Raw genomic sequence first — 25,689 nt, 5'->3', positions numbered from 1 at the left:
AATATTTCTTTGTTCATTGTGTTTTCAAACTGTTCATTAGGTTGAGTCGTTGTTCATAAGATATTTCCTCTTATCATCTTTTTTTTCTTGTTGTTCATTGTTGATTTAGATGTTCATTGAGTCTCATGAGTTGTTCTTTTGTTCTACTTTCATCTTCATGTTGTTTAGTTTGTTCATTAGGATGTTACTTTGTTCATTGTATTATAACATGAAACGACGCCGTATAAATAATGCGCACCATTTAGATGGTAGACTCGTGTCTACCATCTAATATGCGACTATTGTGTGAATTTGTTTTCAGGTAAAAGATATATATTAGGAAAATTGGATTTTAATAATCCAACCTTTAACCGGTCTTCTTAAAACAATCTCGCTATTCACTTTTTTTTAACAACTCAAACTTTAGGACCCAGCCACTTTTATTGAACCTGGTTACTGGTGACCGGAAAACAAAGTCAATGTATTTAATTGACTTTTATTTTTTGGGGGGAGCAACAATTTCTCTCCTAAAACTTGCCATTAATGCTTCCACCTCCTTCGTCTTCCATGGCACTGCTCTCTTTCTCTCTGACTGTGCCAAGTGAAGTAAATTCAAGAACCAACAAAGTACGAATTACAGGTAAAAAACTCATCTCTAATTATTGCAGTACTGAAAGCGCTTATTTTTGGAACTAAAAATTCGATCTTTATTTTGCAAGTTTAGGAAATTTGTAAAGTTAGGAAATTATTGATTGAACTTGAAAATGTGAAACCCTAAACATGATTTCAACCTAAAAATTTGAAGCTGGTGTAATTTCAACCTAAAAATTTGAACCTTGATGATATTTAGCCTGAAAATTTGAATCCTTGATGATGTTAAGCCTGGCAATTTGAACATGAAAAGTGACGAATTTGAACTTGTAAAAAATGTAGGGCATAATTTTGTTGGAATGTGAATTTGAACTTATTTTTGTTCCTTGATGATGCAATGACATGTAACTATTTGTGGTAGGTGAACTTTTCAATTCATTGTTTTGAGGTTAAAAAATGGATGATTGTACTTTGAGATTCTAGCATGGTGGGCGTTTTGTCAAAGATAGAAATGGGTATTTAGTGTATATGGAAGGAATGGGTAGGACTTTCCCCATCGATCCAGATGAAATATGTATTTGGGATCTAATTGAGTTAGGTAGAAAGTGTGGTAATTACACTGACCAAGTTACATTATTCTACCTAGTTCCTGGGAATGGTTTTTCACCAACCTTCAACAATATCTTCAACTTGGAAGTGGAACTGGTTTGACCATAATCTCAGATGAGCATCAGGTATGTGGTAGTTTTCTACTTATTTTTTTGTTGCTGCTGATATTGTTAGTGGTAATTAATTAGTGCTGGTTAGTGCTACTATTGATGTTATTGATGTTATATGTTGTTGTAATTAGTGCTAGTATAGTGTAGTGCTACTTAATTAGTGCTGGTTACTGCTTCTACTGATGTTATTGATGTTATATGTTGTTGTAATTACTTACCATGTTTAGTAATCTATTTTAGTGTATAATTAGTGTTGTTTCTTTTTTTTGGAAGGCCATCTTGAATGGAGTTGCAAGTGTACTGCCAGATGCAGAGCATAGACATTGTGCAAGGCACATGTTTGCTCTATGGCACAAGTCCTTTAGAGGGGATGAGATGAAACTGTTGTTTTGGAAAATAGCTAAGGCATATAATGTTGCTGACTACAATGATGGACTAGAGGAATTGGCTAAGTTAAACCCAGATGCAACTACTGCATTCAAGGCATACAACCCTAAATGCTTCTGTAGGGCTTTCTTAGATACTAGTGTGAAGACAGATGCCATAACTAGTAATATGGCTGAGACTTTTAACGGTTACATCATAAATGCTAGGACAAAGCATCTCATATATATGTTAGAGGATATAAGAGTTGCTTTAATGCAAAGATTAGTCTTGAAAAGACAAGAAATGACCAAGTGTACTTCAGTGCTTTGTTCTAGGATCCAAGCCAAGTTAGATGTGGAGAAAATTAAGGCTGCTAATTGTGATGTGTTGCCATCAACAGATACTTTGTTCAATGTGCAGTATTACCTTGATAAGTTGAATGTGGATTTGGAATCCAAGACTTGTACATGCAGAAAATGGGATATGTTAGGCATCCCTTGCAGGCATGCCATAGCTTGCATCTATTTTGTTCACAAAGAAGCTGAGGACTTTGTGCATGGCTGTTACAAGAGAGAGGTCTATTTAAGGGAATATGCTGGTTCCATACCTCCTGTGGAAGGTGAGAAACACTGGCCTAGGATAGAAAGCAATATCAGCCCACCTCCAATTAAAATTGGACCTGGCAGACCTAGGTTGAACAAGAGAAAGGACCCATTTGAAGACCCTAAAAAGCCTGGTAAGCTTACTAGGCATGGTATGGAGATGACATGCAGTCTCTCCCATACCAAGGGCCATAACAAACGAAGGTGCCCCAATAGAGACACTGCTTCAGGTGTTGTGCGTCCACCAAAAAAGGCTAAGGGGAGACCAAAAAATGATGGACCAAGCACTGCTTCAACATCAGATGCTGCACACTTGGATTCTACAGCACAACCATCAAGATTAGGAAGAGGTGGGAGAATGATTAGAGGTGGAAGAGGTTCTAGAGGGGGTGGGAGAGGCAGAGGAGGAAGGAGGGGAGGTAATGGAGGCAGGGGAGGTGTCCCTCATGCTAGGATTGCATCAATCAATAATTTGAGTCCTACATTTTTTCACTTTCTTTTATTTTCAGTTTGTGTATTATGTATTTCATTGTACTTAAACTAATTAACTGTTGTATTATGTGTTTTTTGAAGCTATCTCAAGCTTCCACAGTTGACCAAGCAACACAGTAACATAAATGGACCTCAAGGAAGCATCTCAAGCTTCCACATTTGACCAAGCAACACAGCAGCATAAATGGATTCCTTCTTCACATCATTTTTTGCCAAGTTCAATTACTGTTGCTCTTTTTGTAATGACAAGTAAAATGTTGTTGTTTTGTAATGATACAATAAATTGTGATGGTTCTATTTGATACCCAATTTGGGGTTGAACAATGAAATGTTTTTGAGACAAATTTTTTTCCATTACCACAATACTTAACAACTTACACTTCACTAGCACACTTACAATTTTGCATCACTTCTACCCAAACCCTTAATTTGCATTCTAACACAATCATAATTTTGCATCAAACCTAGCTAGCCTATTCAAACATAAATACTTCAAATAACATATCAAAATGACAAATAAAATCCAAGAATACATCAAAGCCATAGAGAAGTTCTTCTCATTCCTATTGCACCTCAGCACCTCCACACGCAATTCACTAAGTTCAGTCTTCATCTCCTGCACATCTTCTTCCAGGCTTTCCTTCTTCATCTGCGATTTTTTTTATTTTTTCATCAAGTAATATCTTCTGGTACTCCAACTCAGCAATGGTCGTATCCCTCTCTAGAATTTGAAATTGGAGGTCCCTAATATCATTTCTGTCATCCATATTTGGCTCAGTCACCCACTTGAAAAAATCACAACATTGATCAGACCACTTAGGGCATCCAAGGAACTGCCTCCCACAATTTGAACCTTTCTTCACAATTCGCACAACAGCAGCAACCCCACATTTTCACTTCATCCTTTCACTCATCGAGTTTGTTGAAGAACATGAGTAATTTACCCCTTTCATGCTCCAAATTTTTTTTGTGAAGAAAATGTGAGAAGAAGATAGAGCAATGGGGGATTTTTCTGTGAAGAAAATGTGAGAAGAAGAGAGAGCAATGGGGGAAATAAGACTCTTTTAGGAAAATAATATAAAGGAAAGAGAAAGAAAAGAGAAATAAAAGAGAAAGCCTAAATATTACCGTTATTTTACCTGCTATGAAGTAATGGTAACCTTTTGTTTCAGGTCATCATTTAATGAGGTTCAATAAAAGTGGCTGGGTCCTAAAGTTTGAGTTGTTAAAAAAAAGTGAATAGTGGGACTATTTTAAGAAGACCTGTTAAAGGTTGGATTATTAAAATCCAATTTTCCTATATATTATGCTTAGTTTGGGAATTACTGTGAAATACTTCCTCCGTCTTTTGTAGTTGCTACATTCACTTTAGCACACAGATCAAGGAAACATGTGGGACCATTGAAAAGTAAAGCAATAAATCATAAAATAGTTGTCTTTTTGTGTGATAAAGACAAAAATAAGGGTATTAAAGTTTTTAATATGAGGGTACCACATACTACACTAGTAGAAAAAACCTCAAATGTTCCGATTTTATAGGCCACAAATACTCCGTATTTGAGGTGTAGCAGACGTCGCCCGAGCAGTTAAGACTTTTACAAATGCTCCGGTTATATCTTAAAAACAGGAGCATTTATGTTATAAATGCTCCGATTTTTAAGATAAAACCGGAGCATTTGAGCCCCTAAATTTTTTTTTTTAAAAAAAATATATATTTTTTTTTTTGCTTTTTTTTATCCTAAATTGATGGACAATCATTTACATGAAGATAAAAGTTTCATCTAATATTTTTGTTCATAAATACAAGATATAGTACAAATAAATAACAATTAACATTAAGGTAAACTAATATATCCATATGAACATATTCCTTAATGTTATAAGAACATCAGATTTTCTAGAATCCCATGCACCAAAACTTAATTTACGCCCTACCATTGGCTCTTCAAATGACCCCTCCTCTCCAAACCAATTATTAGACGAATATCCGAGAGGTCGATGACTAGCAAAGATCAACCAAGGTTGCTTGTGTCTATTTGCTAATGCAAGACATTTTTCAAGGAACTTGTATTGCTCACTACCTGCCCTCCAGTCATGCTTTGTATCTGCTATACAGAAACGGAACATTCCATAATCTGTTGAGTACTTGAACATTAAAATCTTGTGAGTTTTCTCAAGTTTAAATTTGTTATTAAGAGATGTACGGAACTTTAAACATCATAACACAATTTTGCCTACCAAAATCATATATAAATTATGAAGGCGTAGAAGGAACACTCAAATCATATATAAGTTTTACTTGATAACTTCAAGAGGCAAAGTACTTGTACCATAGAAGAATGGAGGTAAAAATTATGAGGCATGACATTCGCTCTAAGTAGACCCATCAAAGCAAAAGCAGTACTTTCACCCCTTAACTACGATAACAAACTATTTGAAGAGAAAAGAACAAAACATCAAGTCTCCCGTATCATTTAGAATTCTCACTTGAATACCTTCGCTGGAGAAATAGCTGGCGAGATTAGCCACAGGAGACACATAAAATTTCCTATAATTGCATAAGACTCAACCTACCAAGCAAAAACTATCTCAAGAAAGAATTTTGAGAACTTCCATTGGTTTCTCACTTTCCAGATTTTGCTGTATGTGACTATGAGAGTGCCAATTCATGTGTAAAACCCCCATTTAATACCTGATTCAGTGTTGGGTTGTATCAGCACCATTATGATCTCTAAAGAGTCGGTATGAGTAGCATAGGTCGTGATGTAGAATTCATTCTATTGATTTAATGACTAAAAGTGCAAGGTTTGTCGATATGTGCTTTAATGGGGTGGGAGCTTTCATTCATAATTGAGGTCTTGTTGTAATATCCCGAAAATTCAAACTTGATTAACATTGATAATTAGCTTAAATAAATTGTTTAAAATTTATTTATTTATTTAATCACTTCTCTAATATATTTGAAAATAAAATAAAATCGAGTATTCAATAAAATAAGCTAAGTTAGATTGGTAACACATTAAAAGAAAGTAGGAAAAGACACTATTTTAGTATTAGTAAAAGAATTATAAAATTTCCAAAAAAAGGAAATTCACCATCCACACAATTCATCTTCTTCCTCAAGCTCCATGACCTTGCTCCCCAAGGCTTCTAGAACACCTTGCTCCCTAAGTATACTTCACCATTAATCCACCATTATTTTAATTGAGTTTTGCTCCTAAAATTACTATAAATAGTAAGCTGATTTTACTATTCATCTCCACCCAAAAATCAGAAAAACTTTCAACACCACCACCCAAACTCTCTGTTTTCCGGCCACCTTCCGACCACCACCACCGGTCTGCCGCCACTCTTGCGCAGGTAGAACCGCACCTCCGGCCAGCCGCCGCGCCCGCGACACTCCCCCAACCTCTCCTGCTCGCTGCTCTCTTCCCGTCCCCCATCTCGCTGCACCCTCTGCCCCGCCTGGGCTGCTGCTGCGCCGCACCTGCCGCCAGCCACGTCCGCGCCGCCGTCCTGCCGTCCGTCTCGCTGCTGCACCGCCACCTGCTCGCCGGAGCTCCGACCCCCACTGCACTGCCCCGTCTTCTCCTTGTTAGTTCACTTAAGTGAAGGTATATTACATACCTTTCCCTCCTTTTATTTTTGAAAAACTTGAGTTATGTTAGTTTTAAGTTAATAGGCTTAATGAATTAACTAGGTTTTAGGCCCGTGCATAATGTACGGGACTATTTAGTATAATAACAATGTTTATATATCAGCTACAATGAAAACGTGTAAACGATTCTTACGTTAACTTGATAAAAAACTTTGTGTTTAAGAGATATACACCTTTATATTAATTATAAAGTTGTTTAACATATACATGATACTCATATGTTTTGGAAGACTTCTTTTTAGTGCAAAACGAAATTTATTAAGAAGTTACTTCCTCGTTCTATTTCTATAATATTGCAAAATGAGATTTTTACACTATCCATTCACCATCATAACCTTTCACTATATATTATGATTTTTATGTAAGGAAAAATATTGTCATTGGGGTCTTGTTAGATGTCTCGATATATACTTTCAGAATATCAATTTTTATAATTTTACTAAAAAGTAATTAAAGATATTAATAGTTAAAATAGTGCATTGGCAAACGTGAAAACTCAATTGTTGCAGTAGAAAAAGAACGGAGGTTGTATAACATAGTCATAAGCAAAGCCAACAAACCTTAAGAGGAAATTTGGAATTCCATATTTTCTCCACATTTCGATACAATTGAACCGCTAATAACTTATGTATGGAATTCTTTGAAAAATTAATAAAGTGATGACATGATTTAATATAATATACCAATTTTGGTGTAGCCCCACAAAGCCATCATCTAAGGGTTGAGATGACAAAGGTAAATTAATGATCTCAACTGCTTCAAAAAGGGAGAAAATTTGCACGAACTTGGTCTTATCCCAGTAACCACTTAGGGGTCAATTGTCTTAGAAACCCTCTCCACATTACAGTCTTCATTTTTTACTCGAAATGGCCTTAAAGTGTTAGACTTCCCATGTTCTTTCTCATAAATTAGTACTATTAGGCAATTTTTACTCGTGACTGAGAAATGGCTACATAAAATTAGCCATGACTAAGAACTGGTCTCGGGAGATACAAACCTACCATGTGATAGGGATTGTCCTTGACTTTTAACACATGGCCGAAAAAACTGTTTTTTGAAACATCATAAGAAATTTTGTTCCAACTGACGGAATAAGTACCATATGGGTATAAATACCTTATTCCCCGTTGCTACCTGAAATTACCACAATTTCGATGTATATTGTATCATACCTTATTCCCCGTTCCATCTGACGTAATGAGTATCATACGGGGTTTCCCACTTTACTTTTTTACCTAAATACCTTATTCCGCTTGAAATAATCCTTACTCATTAGTTTCTTCCTAAAAACAATTTTAAGAATATTATTAAGCCACCACAATTTTAATATTAAGAATAATTTAGAAAATGATAATTTTGTATAGTAAACAAATATAAATACACAGTACTTGTATAATGTATGTGTGTTTTATAAGTTCTCCATATGATTTACATTTCAATATTATTTTTACATCAAAGAAAAAAGAAGCGTGTCAAAACAAAGTGCATAGGCAAATTAACAATTTTCTAATTCGATAACTTCTGATCTTTCAACAACAGTTTTACTCTTTATAGACCAACTAAAATTGAATACTTATAAATCCCTCTTTGTATATACTTGATATATAATTAACTCATTTTGTTGATTCACCTTCTCAATTAGTGTCTCAAGCTCATTAAAGAAAGCTATATTTTATAATTTAAGCACATGGGCCATGTTTCACTCTCTCTGCTAATCCTTTATTTTAGAATTTTATATGAATGGGCCAAATTCAAAGTGTAATTTTCTTTAAAAATGATATATAATATCAAGCTTAAGTTCATAAGTGGATGTATTTATATTTTTTGTTTCATTTGAATGTAAGAGCGTGGGAAAATTTTGAGTGATCCTAAGGTTAACCCTCTTAGACACAATAAAATAATAATATTAATATATATACAATAAATTGGAGAGAGAACAATCATAAAATTAATGTCTGAATGTACTATTGGCCAAGGAAATTTCAATAATTAGAGGGTTGGCAACCCGTTGGATCACCTAATCATCTAAATTTTTTCGAACTTATATCGTCATAGTTTTGTCAAAATAAGTTGAAGTGAACCGACCCTTATATGTTGGTTTTCACTTTTTTTTACCTTATTTAATTTCTTGTTTCATATATTGTCTCTTGTCTTACTTCTCTCACTTTAAGGGACTGTTTTCCCCAACTTATTTTCAGTTCAGTTCAATTCCTAAATTATTATCATTACTATTAGTTTATTAATTTAATTCAGTTCAGTTGTTTTATGCTAAAGAGAACAGCCTAACTCTGTTTTTTTAAAAAAAAATTAGTATGTATTGGTCGTGGATATATTTGTTATGATGATTCATATTAGCCCACCTTAGACCACTTTGGACTAAAGATTGAGTTTTTATTGTTTTTTGTTATATGTAACCTCTGATCATAGTCTGGTATGTACATTTTTTTTAACAAAATATTTTTTATTTCTTATTTGGTAATAAAATAAATTTCATGACTATTATTATTGCATTTGCATTTCCTCCTGAACGGCTAGCATCTCATTATATTCATTACCAAAAGTGAATTAAGAAAAAAGAAAATTAATTAGCTGACTAACATATTATCAGGATATCATATACTACTTCACATTTGCAATTTTTTCATTCAACCCATCACCCATGAGTTGTTTTATACTTCTTTCATAAAGTATGATATATAATAGGATGATTATGTCATATATGAACACTGTGAAAAAGGTAAAAGAGTAAACAGAGGAAGGAATGTGTGTATATTCTTGCACGGATTTATAATACAGTCATTCAATTGTATGTAACTAAATTTCCTCAAACAATTTCAGTATCAAATCTAAAACCATCCTGTAAATATTTTTCATCTTCAAAAAGAGTAGTTGAATGGAATATTTGACAGGAAAGGAAAAACCTTGAAAGATTTGCTAAAGTGGAGATTTCCTTCCAGTGAGGAATCTTTCTTTTACAGCCCAAAATCACGAAATATCTTCAACTTAAGGGAATTGGAGGTTTTCCTAAAGCATTCAATGACTGATTTTTAAAAAATTTGGAAACTAATAATATCATAATCAAACAAAATCATTTTAATGGGATGTGACACGTGGCATCTATTTCATTGCTCTATGAATGTGGGGTGAATTGTGAGAGCAGAAGTTCTATGAAGCTGCCACATAGGCTAATTTTTTCTTGCTTTAATATTATATATGATTAATGTGACCCATTAGTGTATTGGGCTAATTAACTAAACTAATTAAATTTATAATCTTGTTTTTGTAAATTTTGAAATCTACATGGTATGTAGTAGACTTAGTTATGTATAAGTGTAGTTTTAATCTTTCAAGTTTAAATATAGAAACTTAGTGTGGTTAATAAATCAAGTTGATTTTTTTTTTGGGTGTTTGCACCCGGTTCACCCCTTCGGGCTACATCCGGATCGAGGCCAAGTTCGGGGTGGTTAGGTTCCATTCCTCTCCCAAGGGTGTTGCGGGGATTCGAACACGAGTCCGTCCTACCAAAGCCAGTCCCCATCACCACTGGGCCAACACTTACTTGGTATAAATCAAGTTGATTGGACTCAATTAATTAACTTAATATTATAAAGTCCACTTCATGAAATAATCTTACAACCTAATTATAGTTTAAAATATATTATGACATAGTCTCTATTACTACACCTTAGTTACATGAATGATGTTTTTGGTTAGTAAGATTATAGTTTCATGCTCACATAGTTATAACTTAAGTTTATGTATTATAGTGTAGTACTGATTAACTACTCTTGGACTATAAGTATAATGCTAGTAAGTTTATTCTAAATAATGAGTACTTGTAGTCCTACTTTTTAGCTTAATGAAATGAGTATCACTTTTTAAGTTATAAATTAAGTAAGTCATTTATACAAGGACACTAACTAGTATGAAATATCACTAATACAAGTCAGAGTTTAACAATGAGTTAGATATCACTTTACTATTAAAAGTCTAATTAAAATATGGAAGTTCTATAATCATACCTTCAAGTCATTAAACATGAATTTTCATGAATCTTAGAAGTAATGGTTATTACTAATTAAATAGTTTTACATAAGTTAGTAATCAAGTTACTAAATTCAAGAAGTATAGTTTAAGTAATAAATGGTGATAATTAGGTTTCCTAACTATTAATTTCATAAACACTCTAGTAATTCATAGGCACATGATGGAAATGGATCGTAGAGTTTAAAACTAGAATAAAATATTAATAAGTCGTCTTTTATTAATCCTTGAATAGATTAGAAAGGAAAAGGGATATTACAAGCCTCACCCGGCTGTCAAGTATAATAATCGCGACTCGAGGTAACGTCTACTGCTAACACCCGCACTCCCCTTCCAACTACGTTTTATGACGCTTTTACATAATGTTTTGATGATATGTGTTTATGGATTATGGGATATGAAATGTTTTGCTAAATGATGTTTATGATGATGAATTGGTTTTCATGATGCTTAAGACATGTTTTACCACATAAATATAAATATAACGAAACATGATAAATGAAAGTGAAAGACGGTTCTTGGCAGTACTTTATGGGCACCGCAAGTGTCACCTTTGTTGTGACCACCTTTCGGATATGGGCACCGCAAGTGTCACCTTTGTTGTGACCGCCTTTCGGATATGGGCACCGCAAGTGTCACCTTTGTTGTGACCGCCTTTCGGATATGTATATGTTATGGGCACCGCAAGTGTCACCTTTGTTGTGACCGCCTTTCGGATATGTATATGTTATGGGCATCGCAAGTGTCACCTTCGTTGTGACCGCCTTTCGGATTAATGTTATGGGCACCGCAAGTGTCACCTTTGTTGTGACCGCCTTTCGGATTAATGATTATGATGTTATGATGTTGTACTTGCCAAGTTACCATTAAAAATGATGTAAGATTATAAAGGATAATATCTCAAATGGCTGGATTTCTATTATCAAGTATATGTTTATGAAATGATGTTTGCGATATTCTCTTCTCCCTGTTTTCAAATAAAATGAGTTGAAATGAATTTACGTTGTTAGAGTAGTATGTTACTGAGCCTCGGCTCATGACGTTTTGTTTTTCTGTTTTAGGTACCGATGGGGATGACGCCATGGCTTAGCAGTGAGGAAATGTTATTAAAATAACTCAAACATTATAACTTTTGTAACCTAAGTAGTTAGTTAGTTTAATTATCATTAACTCTGTTCTATTTTATATAATGTAGTACGTTTAAGTTTTCGTTATTATATGTTTATGCAAGTATGTTGCCTTGTATTTTCCTAATGGAAAGTACGGCAGTAACGCACCGACCAAAAGCTAGGACTTCCGCTGCTAATAATCAAGATTAATTAACCTAATAAAGATGCTTAAAGGTCGGGGTGTTACAGAGTGGTATCAGAGCAACGGTTCTGAAGCCCTAAGTAAAACCTTTACGGTTTTACGTCACTTTAAATAGGAAGTATAAGAAAAGCTATAAATTGTAAATAAAAAGGTGATAGTAGCAATAAGTAATAGAAATAAGATAATGAGTAATAATAATACGAGTGGGAGTGCTGGAACGGGGGATGGTTTTGCATTATTTTATGACGGATAATAAGTTTGGTTGATATGAAAGCGTAACAACGTTAAACGTTTCATATTTTAGAGGATGGCATCAAGTGAAGGCGAACGCACTAACGAAGGAAACGCGAACAACGTCGATTTGGAGGAAATGAGAGCAAGAATTGACGCACTTCGAAACGACCCTATTTTCAAGGATTCCTCCGGAGAAACAAATGGGAATCAATTGAACTTGATGGGACTCATGATGATGGAAATTCTGCAAGGGAACAGGGAACGACCGAAAACTGAGCAAGAGGAATGCTCTAACATGTTCAAGAAGTTCTCCACTCACAAGCCGCCAACCTATGATGGCAAGCCAGACCCCTCGGAGTTCGAGGAATGGCTCAACAACATGGAGAAGTTGTTTGATGCTACTCAATGCCCTGAAAAGTGGAAAGTCAACTTTGTAGTCTTTTATCTGAAAGGACAAGCTGATTTATGGTGGAAAACTGCAAAGGAGATGCATGATCAACCGGGATTTGGTTGGGAAAAGTTGAAAGAAGCTATGAGAAGACAGTTTTATCCCCCGTCCCTGCAACTGCAAATGGAGTCTGAATTTATCCATCTGAAACAAAGGAGCATGTCTGTATTGGAGTATGCCGTAAAGTTTAATGAGTTGGCTCGATTCGCTCCTGACTTGGTAACTACTGATCGACAGAGGATGAACCGCTTCGAAGGAGGTCTAAACCTTGATATCCAAGTGAAGTTGGCAGCACACATGAGTAGCTCATACCAAGAGCTATATGATAGAGCTATAAATGTCGAAAGGAAAACGAAGCTGCAAAAGGAGGTATATGAGAATGGGAAGAGAAAGGGGAACTCTCAGGGAAGCTAACCAAGCAATGGTTTCAAGAGGCAGAATACGGGGTACATGGGGAACAACAATGGTCAGAAACAAGTTCCTCGTTAACACGTGTAATAAGTTGGGCCATCTAGCAAGAGAATATCGACGGGGAAGCGATCAATGTTACCGTTGTGGTAGGCCAGGCCATGTATTTAAGAATTGCCCTCTTGGTGATCGTGGAGTTGAAAATGTCACCAACCGTGTCCCAGTGAGAGATCAAAGGGTTATGCAGAATTCTGGTTATGGTGGCAACACAAGCAACAACAACAGCAGAAACCCTCCCAGAGGACCTCCTCAAGCTGGAAGAGTGTTCATGATGCAAAGAGAGGAAGCTGAGGCTGATGACACCGTCATTACCGGTACCTTTCCTGTTAACTCTATACCGGCTTATGTTTTATTTGACTCTGGAGCTTCTCATTCATTTATATCTACGTCATTTGCTAAGAGTTTAAAAGCTAAATCATGTCCTGATTTCTCATCCATGTCTGTCACCCTTCCAAATGGTGAATCTGTTCCATGTAAAATCCTATATGGATTGTCCCATCCTCATAGAAAAGTGTGAATTCCTCGTGGACTTAGTCCAGTTTGACTGACCGACTTTGATGTGATTTTGGGATGGATTGGTTGTCTAAGTATAAAGCCGACATTAACTGCCTTGATCATGAGGTTTCCTTATAAGACCAGATGGATGTAAAGTTTCCTATCAAAGAAGAAAAGCCAAGCCCGAAACCATCTTACCGCGAAGGCCTTCAAATTACTAGCTAAGGGGTGTTACGGATTCTTATACCATGTGGTTGATGTGACCACCCCCGAACTCTCTTTATCAGACATCCCAATAGTCTGTGAGTATCCCGATGTGTTCCCAGAAGAGGTACCTGGCATGCCTCCGCAAAGGGAAATAGACTTCAACATTGATCTTATTCCAGGATCTGCTCCCATCTCAAAAGCACCTTACCGTATGGGACTAGCAGAATTGCAAGAATTGAAGAAGTAGTTGGACGAATTGCTCGAGAAGGGGTATATTCGGCCAAGTGTATCACCATGGGGAGCACCAGTCTTATTCGTGAAGAAGAAAGATGGGACGATGAGATTGTGCATCGACTATCGGGAGTTAAACAAAATCACCATCAAGAATAGATACCCGCTCCCTCGCATCGACGACCTATTTGACCAACTCCGAGGTGCAACTACTTTTTCAAAGATTGATTTGAGATCTGGATACCATCAACTCCGTATTAAGCCCGAAGATATCTCAAAGACCGCATTCAAGACTCGATATGGTCATTATGAGTCGGTGATGCCATTTGGGTTGACAAATGCCCCCGCTGTTTTCATGGACCTAATGAACCTGTCTTCAAGCCCTACCTCGACAAGTTCTTGTCGTGTTCATCGATGACATCTTGGTGTTTTCAAGGAGCCTGAGTGAGCACGAAGAACATTTGAGAAAAGTTTTGGAGGTGTTAAGAGAAAACCAGTTGTATGCGAAGTTGAAGAAGTGTGAATTCTGGTTGAAAGAAGTAGCCTTCTTGGGTCACATCATTTCTGAAAATGGAGTCTCTGTTGATCCTAAAAGATAAAAGCTATAATGGAGTGGCCTCGACCTACCAACGTCCCCGAGGTTCGGAGTTTTATGGGCTTAGCAGGATATTATCGAAGATTCGTCCAAGACTTCTCTAAGATAGCTCTGCCCATCACTCGATTGGTGAAGAAGTCTGTCAAGTTTGAATGGAATGATAAATGTGAATCAGCCTTCCAAGTTAAGAAACGTCTCACCTCTGCCCCTGTTCTTACACTTCCTTCCGAAACGACGGATTTGTGTGTACAGTGATGCCTCTAAGCATGGATTGGGATGCGTTCTGATGCAAAACGAGAAAGTCATAGCTTATGCTTCCCGACAGCTCAAGCCTCATGAGCAAAATTATCCTACTCATGATCTCGAATTAGCGAGTGGTGTTTGCTCTCAAAATATGGCGACACTACCTTTACGGTGTTCCGTGCAAGGTTTTTACCGACCACAAAAGCCTTAAATACATCTTCACCAAAAAGAGTTGAACTTGAGACAACGAAGATGGTTAGAGCTCCTGAAAGATTATGATCTCGACATTCAGTATCACCCTGGAAAGGCTAACGTTGTAGCCGATGCCTTAAGCCGAAAAGCCTACTAAACCAACCTTAACCCTTCCCAAAGCCATCTGCGATGACTTAGAGAAGATGAAAGTGGAAATCATTCAGAGGAATCGAGGCGCATACCTGAATGCATTGGAGCTACGACCGATATGGTTGGAAGAAATAAAAGAGGCTCAGAATGGAGATTCGGAGATGGAGAAAATAAAGAGTGATGTGAAGAAAGGAAATCACCAGGATTTGTGATCCAGGAAGACGGGACACTGAGATTTCAAGGAAGATTATGTGTTCCTAATAACGAGGTGTTAAAGAAGAAGATACTAGATGAAGCTCACAACAGTCCTTTTTCCATTCATCCTGGAGGAAATAAGTTATACAAAGATCTGAAACAGAATTTTTGGTGGAGTAATATGAAGCAGGAAGTTGCTGAATATGTGACAAGGTGTCTGACGTGCCAGAGGATCAAGATAGAGCACCAGAGACCCGCGGGATTATTGCAGCCTTTGGATGTTCCAACATGGAAATGGGATTCGATTTCTATGGATTTTATTGTTGGGTTACCACCATCATCCCGAGGTATGAATAGCATTTGGGTGATAGTGGACAGGTTGACTAAATCGGCACATTTCTTGGCGATCAGAAATAATTGGAGCCTAGACAAGCTAGCAGAGTTATATGTGAGCACGATAGTCAGATTACATGGTGTTCCAAGTTCTATTGTATCTGATCGAGACTCGAGGTTTCAAGCAAATTTTGGAAGGAGTTACAGAAAGCTTTTGGACCAAACTCGATTTCAGTACCGCCTTTCACCCAGCAATCGATGGTCAAACCGAGCGAACAATTTAGACCCTCGAAGATATGCTAAGAGGGTGTGTGTTGGATTTCCATGGAAGTTGGGAGAAATACTTGCCATTGGTGGAGTTTTCCTATAACAACAGCTATCAGGCTAGCATCAAGATGGCACCATATGAAGCACTTTATGGGAGAAGGTGTAGAACACCTCTTTGTTGGAGTGACATCGACGAAGCACGAATGATTGGGCCTGACTTGATACAAGAAACGACAGAAAAAGTACGACTTATTCAACTAGGTCAAGACTGCGCAAAGTAGACAAAAGAGCTATGCGGATCGTCGAAGAAGGCCACTAGAATTTATGGTGGTGATCATGTCTTTCTGAAAGTTTCACCTAGCAAGGGTGTCATGAGATTTGGACAGTCTGGTAAGCTGAACCCGAGGTATATTGGTCCGTACGAAATCCTGGAGTGAGTCAATGAAGTGGCTTATCGATTAGCTTTACCCACAGACTTGGATCGAGTGCATAACGTCTTCCATATATCGATGTTGAGGAAGTATATTTCTGATCCAAGCCACGTAATTAGGCATGAGCCCTTACAATTGAGGAACGATCTGTCCTATGAAGAGAAACCGATTGAAATTCTCGATCGTAGAGAAAAGAAGCTCAGGAATAAGAAAATCCATATGGTTAAAATTTGGTGGGCTAACCATTCATCGTCTGAGGCCACGTGGGAAGTAGAAGATCAAATGCAAGCAAGATACCCCCTTTGCTTAGATGATTTGATGTAAACTTTTGTTTTGATATGTGAATGAAATGCATGATTTTGAAATATGTGATTGAGCAAGTTTGATGTTTGAATCTTTATATCATATGTGCAAGTTTCGAGGACGAAACTTATTCTAAGGGGTGAGGATGTAATATCCCGAAAATTCAAACTTGATTAACATTATAATTAGCTTAAATAAATTGTTTAAAATTTATTTATTTATTTAATCACTTCTCTAATATATTTGAAAATAAAATAAAATCGAGTATTCAATAAAATAAGCTAAGTTAGATTGGTAACACATTAAAAGAAAGTAGGAAAAGTCACTATTTTAGTATTAGTAAAAGAATTAGAAAATTTCCAAAAAAGGAAATTCACCATCCACATAATCATCTTCTTCCTCAAGCTCCATGACCTTGCTCCCCAAGGCTTCTAGAACACCTTGCTCCCCAAGTATACTTCACCATTAATCCACCATTATTTTAATTGAGTTTGTTCCTAAAATTACTATAAATAGTAAGCTGATTTTATTATTCATCTCCACCCAAAAATCAGAAAACTTTCAACACCACCACCCAAAGTCTCTGTTTTCCGGCCACCTTCCGACCACCACCACCAGTCTGCCGCCACTCCGCACAGTAGAACCGCTCTTCCAGCCGTCGCGCCCGCGACACTCCCCCAACCTCTCCTGCTCGCTGCTCTCTTCCCCTCCCCCATCTCGCTGCACCCTCTGCCCCGTCTGGGCTGCTGCCGTGCCGCACCTGCCGCCAGCCATGTCCGCGCCGCCGTCCTGCCGTCCGTCTCGCTGCTGCACCGCCACCTGCTCGCCGGAGCTCCGACCCCCACTGCACTGCCCGTCTTCTCCTTGTTAGTTCACTTAAGTGAAGGTATATTACATACCTTTCCCTCCTTTTATTTTTGTAAAACTTGAGTTATGTTAGTTTTAAGTTAATAGGCTTAATGAATTAATTAATGTGACCCATTAGTGTATTGGGCTAATTAACTAAACTAATTAAATTTATAATCTTGTTTTTGTAAATTTTGAAATCTACATGGTATGTAGTAGACTTAGTTATGTATAAGTGTAGTTTTAATCTTTCAAGTTTAAATATAGAAACTTAGTGTGGTTAATAAATCAAGTTGATTATTTTTTTTTTGGTGTTTGCACCCGGTTCACCCTTCGGGCTACATCCGGATCGAGGCCAAGTTCGGGGTGGTTAGGTTCCATTCCTCTCCCAAGGGTGTTGCGGGGATTCGAACACGAGTCCGTCCTACCAAAGCCAGTCCCCATCACCACTGGGCCAACACTTACTTGGTATAAATCAAGTTGATTGGACTCAATTAATTAACTTAATATTATAAAGTCCACTTCATGAAATAATCTTACAACCTAATTATAGTTTAAAATATATTATGACATAGTCTCTATTACTACACCTTAGTTACATGAATGATGTTTTTGGTTAGTAAGATTATAGTTCCATTCTCACATAGTTATAACTTAAGTTTATGTATTATAGTGTAGTACTAATTAACTACTCTTGGACTATAAGTATAATGCTAGTAATTTTATTCTAAATAATGAGTACTTGTAGTCCTACTTTTTAGCTTAATGTAATGAGTATCACTTTTTAAGTTGTAAATTAAGTAAGTCACTTATACAAGGACACTAACTAGTAGGAAATATCACTAATACAAGTCAGAGTTTAACAATGAGTTAGATATCACTTTACTATTAAAAGTCTAATTAAAATATGGAAGTTCTATAATCATACCTTCAAGTCATTAAACATGAATTTTCATGAATCTTAGAAGTAATGGTTATTACTAATTAAATAGTTTTACATAAGTTAGTAATCAAGTTACTAATTCAAGTATAGTTTAAGTAATAAATGGTGATAATAAGGTTTCATAACTATTAATTTCATAAACACTCTAGTAATTCATAGGCACATGATGGAAATGGATCGTAGAGTTTAAATCTAGAATAAAATATTAATAAGTCGTCTTTTATTAATCCTTGAATAGATTAGAATGGAAAAGGGATATTACAAGCCTCCCCCGGCTGTCAAGTATAATAATCGCGACTCGAGGTAACGTCTACTGCTAACACCCGCACTCCCCTTCCAACTACGTTTTATGACGCTTTTACATAATGTTTTGATGATATGTGTTTATGGATTGCGGGATATGAAATGTTTTGCTAAATGATGAATTGGTTTTCATGATGCTTAAGACATGTTTTACCACATAAATATAAAAATAACGAAACATGATAAATGAAAGTGAAAGACGGTTCTTGGCAGTACTTTATGGGCACCGCAAGTGTCACCTTTGTTGTGACCGCCTTTCGGATATGGCACCGCAAGTGTCACCTTTATTGTGACTCCTTTCGGTGATGGGCACCGCAAGTGTCACCTTTGTTTGACCGCCTTCGGATATGTATATGTTATGGCATCGCAAGTGTCACCTTCGTTGTGACCGCCTTTCGGATTAATGTTATGGCACCGCAAGTTCACCTTTGTTGTGACCGCTTCGGATTAATGATTATGATGTTATGATGTTGTACTTGCCAAGTTACCATTAAAAATGATGTAAGATTATAAAGGATAATATCTCAAAATGGCTGGATTTCTATTACCAAGTTATATGTTTATGAAATGATGTTTGCGATATTCTCTTCTCCCTGTTTTCAAATAAAATGAGTTGAAATGAATTTACGTTGTTAGAGTAGTATGTTACTGAGCCTCGGCTCATGACGTTTTGTTTTTCTGTTTTAGGTACCGATGGGGATGACGCCATGGCTTAGCAGTGAGGAAATGTTATTAAAATAACTCAAACACTTATAACTTTTTAACTAAGTAGTTAGTTAGTTTAATTAACATTAACTCTGTTCTACTTTAATATAATGTAATACGTTTAAGTTCCATGTATTATATGTTTATGCAAGTATGTTGCCCTGTATTTTCCAAGAAAGTACGGCAGTAACGCACCGACCAAAAGCTAGGACTTCCGCTGCTAATAATCAAGATTAATTAACCTAATAAAGATGCTTAGAGGTCGGGGCGTTACACCTGCAATGCCGTCGCTTCTGTTTGGAGTTGCTGTTATTGTTCTATGGCATTCCTATATCTCATGTTTAAAAATTTCTACAGTATTCTCATTCCCAAATCTGCATGTTAGCATGAAAGATGAACTGTACTGGTAACATCAAAAGACAAGAACGTAACAATTCACATGTATCAAGAGTAAGATCAGGAACCTTAGTGTGCCCACTTTACCTGAAAACCCTTGATTGTCCGATAGTATGGATCAAGTAGCAAACTTGTAAGTGAGACCAACTGAGTTGTTCTATCCCAACCATCACTGAGAAAAATCTCCACAAATTGTCAGCAATCAGCATACCCAATAAACCCATAGAAAGCAAAACCACTACAGTTTCACCCATCATCATCATACACAAACAGTTTCACTAAAAAACAAAACACTAGTACACAATCAACATCTTCTGTCCTTGTCTTTACAGGGGGGGGGGGGGTTGTCACAGAAAGTATCATCCTGTTTAATTTGGATTCCCTTCGCTTTTTCTAACACCCCCATTGGAAAGAATACCCAAACCATAGACCTCAGAACTTTAGATAAAGACAAGCAACCCTAGATACTTTTCCACAGACAGAATTTGATATACAAAACTACTTATACTCTCCAAACCAAAACTGCGACCAATTTGGGATAGGAGAGAACTGAAGGAACATCAAAAAAAATTTTGTTTGAAAAGAAAGAAATATCATTTTAAAACTTTATTTAATACTCCCTCCGTTCCTTATTTGATGTTCCATTTCTAATGTAGACACTATTTAAAGGTAAAGAAACTCCTAAAAAAAAAGGTCCGATATATGAGAGAAAAAATAGTAATGTGGGATCTTGTTTGATCCGTCTCATTGTGTACATTAGGAAAATCAAACTTTTTAGAACTTTTACTAATATGTAGTTAAAGATATTAACAATACAAAGGACCAATGTGACAAAGGACATAAAGATATTAACAAATTCAGCTGTTTTCTAGGAGGGCTACAGGTTATCAAAATTTTACCTGATTTCGGACATAAAGCAATATGCTACTTTTAATGGAACAATGTGGCAAAGGACCAAGTGAAAGACTAATGTGAATCTAAAAAGGCACAAGAGAAAAATTCTGTTGAATATTAATTAGAAAATTAGGTAACTTCTTGTAACAGCCCGAATTTCCCGACCAGCTTACAAAGGATTAAGCACAGCGAAAGAGACTCTAGTCGAGGTAACCCGGACTATTACCATCACACTCATCGAACTAGATCGGAGAGTGTGGAAGTCAGTTCCCAACTCTATTCAAATAAATTAACTATTATAACTATGCTCTGATTCTCAGACTCTATTCCCATAAATTTCAACAGAAAATCCGGCAGAGTTTCTTTTAAAATAGGACAACGCTAAAGCGAAAAATATTAAACCTGTTGCAAATTCAATTTATAAAATATTTCCAAATCCAAAGCTCAACAACCTCAACGCTTTCGCGGAGCAACAACAATAGAGAATCAGGAGCACTACCGACTCTAAATGTGAAAATATATTGTAAATATAAACAACTAACATTACAAAGTCAACGTCCTCACTTCGATAGCAACTATAATACTGCTCCAACTTGTATTAGCTTCAACTTGCAAAAGGAAACTCACGGCTTCAACCTGAAACATTTAAGATACTGCCACCCACCAAGTGACAGGCCACAGAAATGACAAAACAACATATACACATCAGCAAAGCTGAGTACTAACCCGTAAACAAGAGTAACACATGCTTTGGTGGTTTTTACTTGAAAACGACTCTCACACAATCAACATAAGTTCAACAATCACACCAATCATAGCATACTTAGCAGCAATATTCTTGTTGAACAAACATATTACATTTCCAAATTCCACGTTCCATAATACTTCATCAATCATATAGAACAAAATTCAATAAGATGACTCTCAACAATGACACTTCTATATTCTCATTTAATCAACCTTTCAACTCAGTTACTATATTTTCACAAAATCCGATCGTTTGGCATGAACGCGAGTGGAGAGGGGTACCACGCAGTACCATGTCTCCAAACTAGTGAGGGTCGTCACCCAGCCTTATTATGTTATGCTTGCAAGACTTACCCGGACATGTCCTATAACGCCAGGAATTCCCCTCCTGGAAGGCAACAGTAGGGACTCTACCCGCCCTAACTCGGGGTGCCTATTCATGCCTCACTTTCATATTTATAAAATAAGATATTTATGATTCATACTTTGAATCCTCAATACTCATAACATAACACCATATTCGACCTTATCTGGTCTTAACTCATATTTGAATCATTTCCTCATTATCATACCAAATCATATTTTAAGAAACATAGTATTTTCGAAAAACTCCAATGACTGAACAAAAAGAATACTTTTATAATAATCCAATAGCAATTCACAACTAACTCATAGAGATCATCTATAATCATGGGCATTACTAAAAATAGATATATATATTAATATTCAATAAACACAGGAGCATTTAAATATATATTGCTGAACATAAAGGTTACATCCACTCTATAACAATTATGCGAAACCTCCAAGCTATGACTTGATTTCCCATATCATCTTGAATTATACGTCTACATAGCCATCCTCCATCAATCACCTCAAAATAACATTGATAATCAATAACCAAAATTAGACTAATCTAAACTATAAAAACGTAATCGTAACTTATTCCAATTCACAAATGATCAACCTTTAACATTCTAATTTCCTTAATCCTTAATTAATATCTATAACTTCGATGATATTAGCTACATCGACTTGCATCCCAATTCATAATCACAATTCAAATTATATAACTAAACAAACTAAACATAACTCACAACCTACCTAAATCAAGCACTAATTGTGCTACCAACAATTATATTGAGAATATAAAGCTAGCTCGACTCGTAAATAAACCTCAATAAACTGATTTCTATCTTGCACTCAAATCCTTAACCAATCGTATAACAATTCTAACATTACAATCTCCTTCATAATTCCGAATGATAGTCCATTCCAAAATCATCCTCCAATAATCAAGACTATTAAAGTAATTAGCAACTTGTATCCAACCTAGTGATTTCCCCCATAGGTAATCATAATCGTCTAACTCTTATAAATACATATCTCAAAACGATACATATATGCTTTTCAATTCGAATTACCAACATAAACACAATGGTAATTTAATCATGTCAACAAATTCCACAACAATAACTAAGTCTCTCAGTTAGAATTAACTAACGAGAGTTAACCAAAAACACACGACTCAAGTTTCATCGATCATTAGGTTGATTATAAGTAACAAAATATAATCCAAGTTATACCATTAGCCGAGTTCTTATTAACATAATCAGTAATAAAACCAAGTACAGATCATACTCCTGGTCATACATAGCGAGTTTATCTCATTAAAACAATGTCATTATCTAAGTGGGACTTCTTCAAGGTAATTCTTAACTCACTTTGATTATGTAATCAAACACACACACTAATACACTTTAGTGAATTACTAGTCAAATAAACCAACTTTATTATCTTATTCCGTTTAAAGTTATCAAACTAAAATACTTTATTAACTACATCTTCATTAATCGAATCCATAGTTAATAAAACCAACTCATAAATAACTAAATTGCCACAATCTACAAATAATTATACGTTAATCAGTAATCCCACTAAATTAAGGATTCCGTTAAATTAAGTTAAGGACTTAAAGTTGACATCTTTCTCCAAATTATCAAAACCACACTTAAGATGATCACTCATCTCTAAGACTTACCCAATTTGGCTTCAATCACAACGAACAACATTTACCATGAATGAACAAAGGCAACACTTTCATATTGAACCTTTAATTTACAACGATTGATTCAACAGTCATTCTCACACTCAACCATCAATTCATAATCATTAATGGAATTGTATTCTAAATTATAAATAGGATCAACCCAATCATATATAGAGGTTAAAAGGATTAGTACCGTCAGGGGGGGGGGGAACTCAACCACCAGCGCCACGACGGTAGGAGTGCAGCAGCAACACGGCACCAACGCCGCCACAATAACAGCGGCGACAAATAACAACGGCAGCAGCAATCAACCGACAACAGCTACGCGAGCAGGGGAGGGAAAAACCGAACAGTGATTGCACCACGACCACAATTAGCACCAGCACGACGACGTGCGATGGTGGCGGAGCACCACCGAACAACAGCGTCGCGAGCGCAGCACAACCTCGAACGAAAAGTACGACGAGGAGAGAGAGAGCTTCGAGGGAGGAGAGAGAAAACTTGAATTATAGCGTTGGCGAACGGAGAGCAAACTCCGACGAGCAACAAGAACGCCGGCGAGGCAATCAGATTCCGACAAAGATAAAAAGCAGAGGACGAGAGAGAGGAATTTGAGGATTTGGTGTTTCGGGTTTTCAGTTTTAAGAGAAATGTCGAGATAAAGGTGGAAGGGTTTGAGGATTTTGGGGGTTTTTGAATTTGATAACAATGGATGTTTGGCACCTCAAGTTTCATCCTTTTTGTTGGCTTGAGTACAGAAAGACACGAAGAGAGGGAGGAAGGAGGAAGCATGAGCTGTTAACTTGGGTTCCTTGAACATAAGACACGAGAGGAGAGAGAAAATGAGGGAGATGAGTTTGGGGTTTAGTCCTCTTAACCGACAAAACAAATGGGACCAAGGGTTTGGTTTTGGGTTTCTATTTTGGGCAGAGTACAACTAAACTAATTCACATAAAACTTAATATATGAATTACTAATAACAATTTCATAAAAATAAATATATTACAAACACGACAATATAATTCACATTCCACATTTCAAATAAAATAAGAATTTTCGAAACATAATTAACTTAATAATTATATTTAACGTTTAAATAAACGCTCTTAAAAACCAGGGCTATTACACTTCTTAGTAGTTCAATGGGAGAAAACAAGCCTCTTTGAACGAGCTGGAAACATAGGAATCAAGCAAATGTTAAGGTCAAGCATGGGTCAAAACAATCATCTGCTTGAATAATTCAATAGGGCTTGATAGCATGAGCCACTTCAGGGTATAAACTACAAACCACCACTTCAGGAAAATAACATAATTGAATGTGTTCAAAAGATCTTACAAAAGAACACTTTAACCAATATTTCCTACCGAGTAAATTGGTACTCTAAACGCTAATAGTGTGTTGTAACGAAGGAATTAGAAGGGAAAAGCAGGAAAACAAGGAGAGTGAACGATAGTAACAATCAAGTAAAACCGTTCACACGTGCAGTAGTATCAAAATTTCCAATTATGAAAATGTCCAACTATTCGAGGCATTCTGACGTCGAAAGACTAAGGAAAAAAATAGGAACTTACACAGGGACATGAGTATGATATGACATCACTATTGGAACGGACAACATTTTTGCAATGGCAAGCGCACCAAATACCTACAAAATAGAAGGGTTTCTGCAATTACTCATTCAGAGAGATTATCTAGAGTCACAGAGTCCGAAAAAAGGCACTCATTGGTACCCCAAAATACCATGATTCCAGGAGATGATGCATGTATGATATCAGGCTTAAATGCTGCAACCTCTGAGATTATTCTGGGACTCAAGGCTAGAGAGAGAGGCACCTTCTGATACCATGGGCAGGGAAAGCTGCAGAATCACAGAAGCAGTATTATATCTATGAGGACATAGATAGCTGAGAGTTTTTACAGATTAATAATGTGAAATACAAACATCAAGCACCATAGGCCAACATAAAAACAACTCCACATCATGACAAATCAAACATTCTCATGTACCGAAAAACAAAAGCATAAAGGCACACACAAAGAAGATTTATTTTTCAAATATCTTATACTCTACTAAAGTGATGGCTCCATTTAAAAGCATGCCATAGTGTGAATTACAACATCCAAAACATACGCAAGGACTATGTTATTTGGCCTCTTCATTTTACCTCAAGCACCCATGCCATATCATTGACATTCCTACATGGATGCCGACACTTGTATCCTGCATACTTGCAAATTATTAATGCTCCA

The 25,689-nt window shown here is 36.4% G+C and overlaps 3 protein-coding genes across 3 annotated transcripts; all 3 read left to right on the top strand.

The window, feature by feature from the left end:
* Positions 1 to 1,098: 1,098 nt before the first annotated feature.
* Positions 1,099 to 11,541, top strand: LOC104893742 (uncharacterized). The gene is made up of 3 exons (XM_048645424.1): positions 1,099 to 1,275; positions 1,563 to 2,676; positions 11,513 to 11,541. Exons 1-3 carry the CDS (start codon positions 1,099 to 1,101, stop codon positions 11,539 to 11,541), a joined length of 1,320 nt encoding a protein of 439 aa, XP_048501381.1.
* Positions 11,542 to 12,069: 528 nt separating this feature from the next.
* LOC104893741 (uncharacterized) lies at positions 12,070 to 12,858 on the top strand. Its single transcript, XM_010679873.2, has one exon. The coding sequence runs from the start codon at positions 12,070 to 12,072 to the stop codon at positions 12,856 to 12,858; it is 789 nt and encodes a 262-aa protein (XP_010678175.2).
* Positions 12,859 to 12,907: 49 nt separating this feature from the next.
* LOC130591411 (uncharacterized) lies at positions 12,908 to 13,861 on the top strand. The gene is made up of 2 exons (XM_057394725.1): positions 12,908 to 13,385; positions 13,695 to 13,861. The coding sequence occupies exons 1-2, from the start codon at positions 12,908 to 12,910 to the stop codon at positions 13,859 to 13,861; spliced, it is 645 nt and encodes a 214-aa protein (XP_057250708.1).
* Positions 13,862 to 25,689: the final 11,828 nt, after the last annotated feature.

The sequence above is a fragment of the Beta vulgaris genome, chromosome 5 (assembly GCF_026745355.1).
Source record: "Beta vulgaris subsp. vulgaris cultivar EL10 chromosome 5, EL10.2, whole genome shotgun sequence".
NCBI lineage: Eukaryota > Viridiplantae > Streptophyta > Magnoliopsida > Caryophyllales > Amaranthaceae > Beta > Beta vulgaris.
The sequence above is the reverse complement of the archived record's forward strand: the minus strand, read 5'-3'. Positions and strand labels throughout refer to the sequence as shown.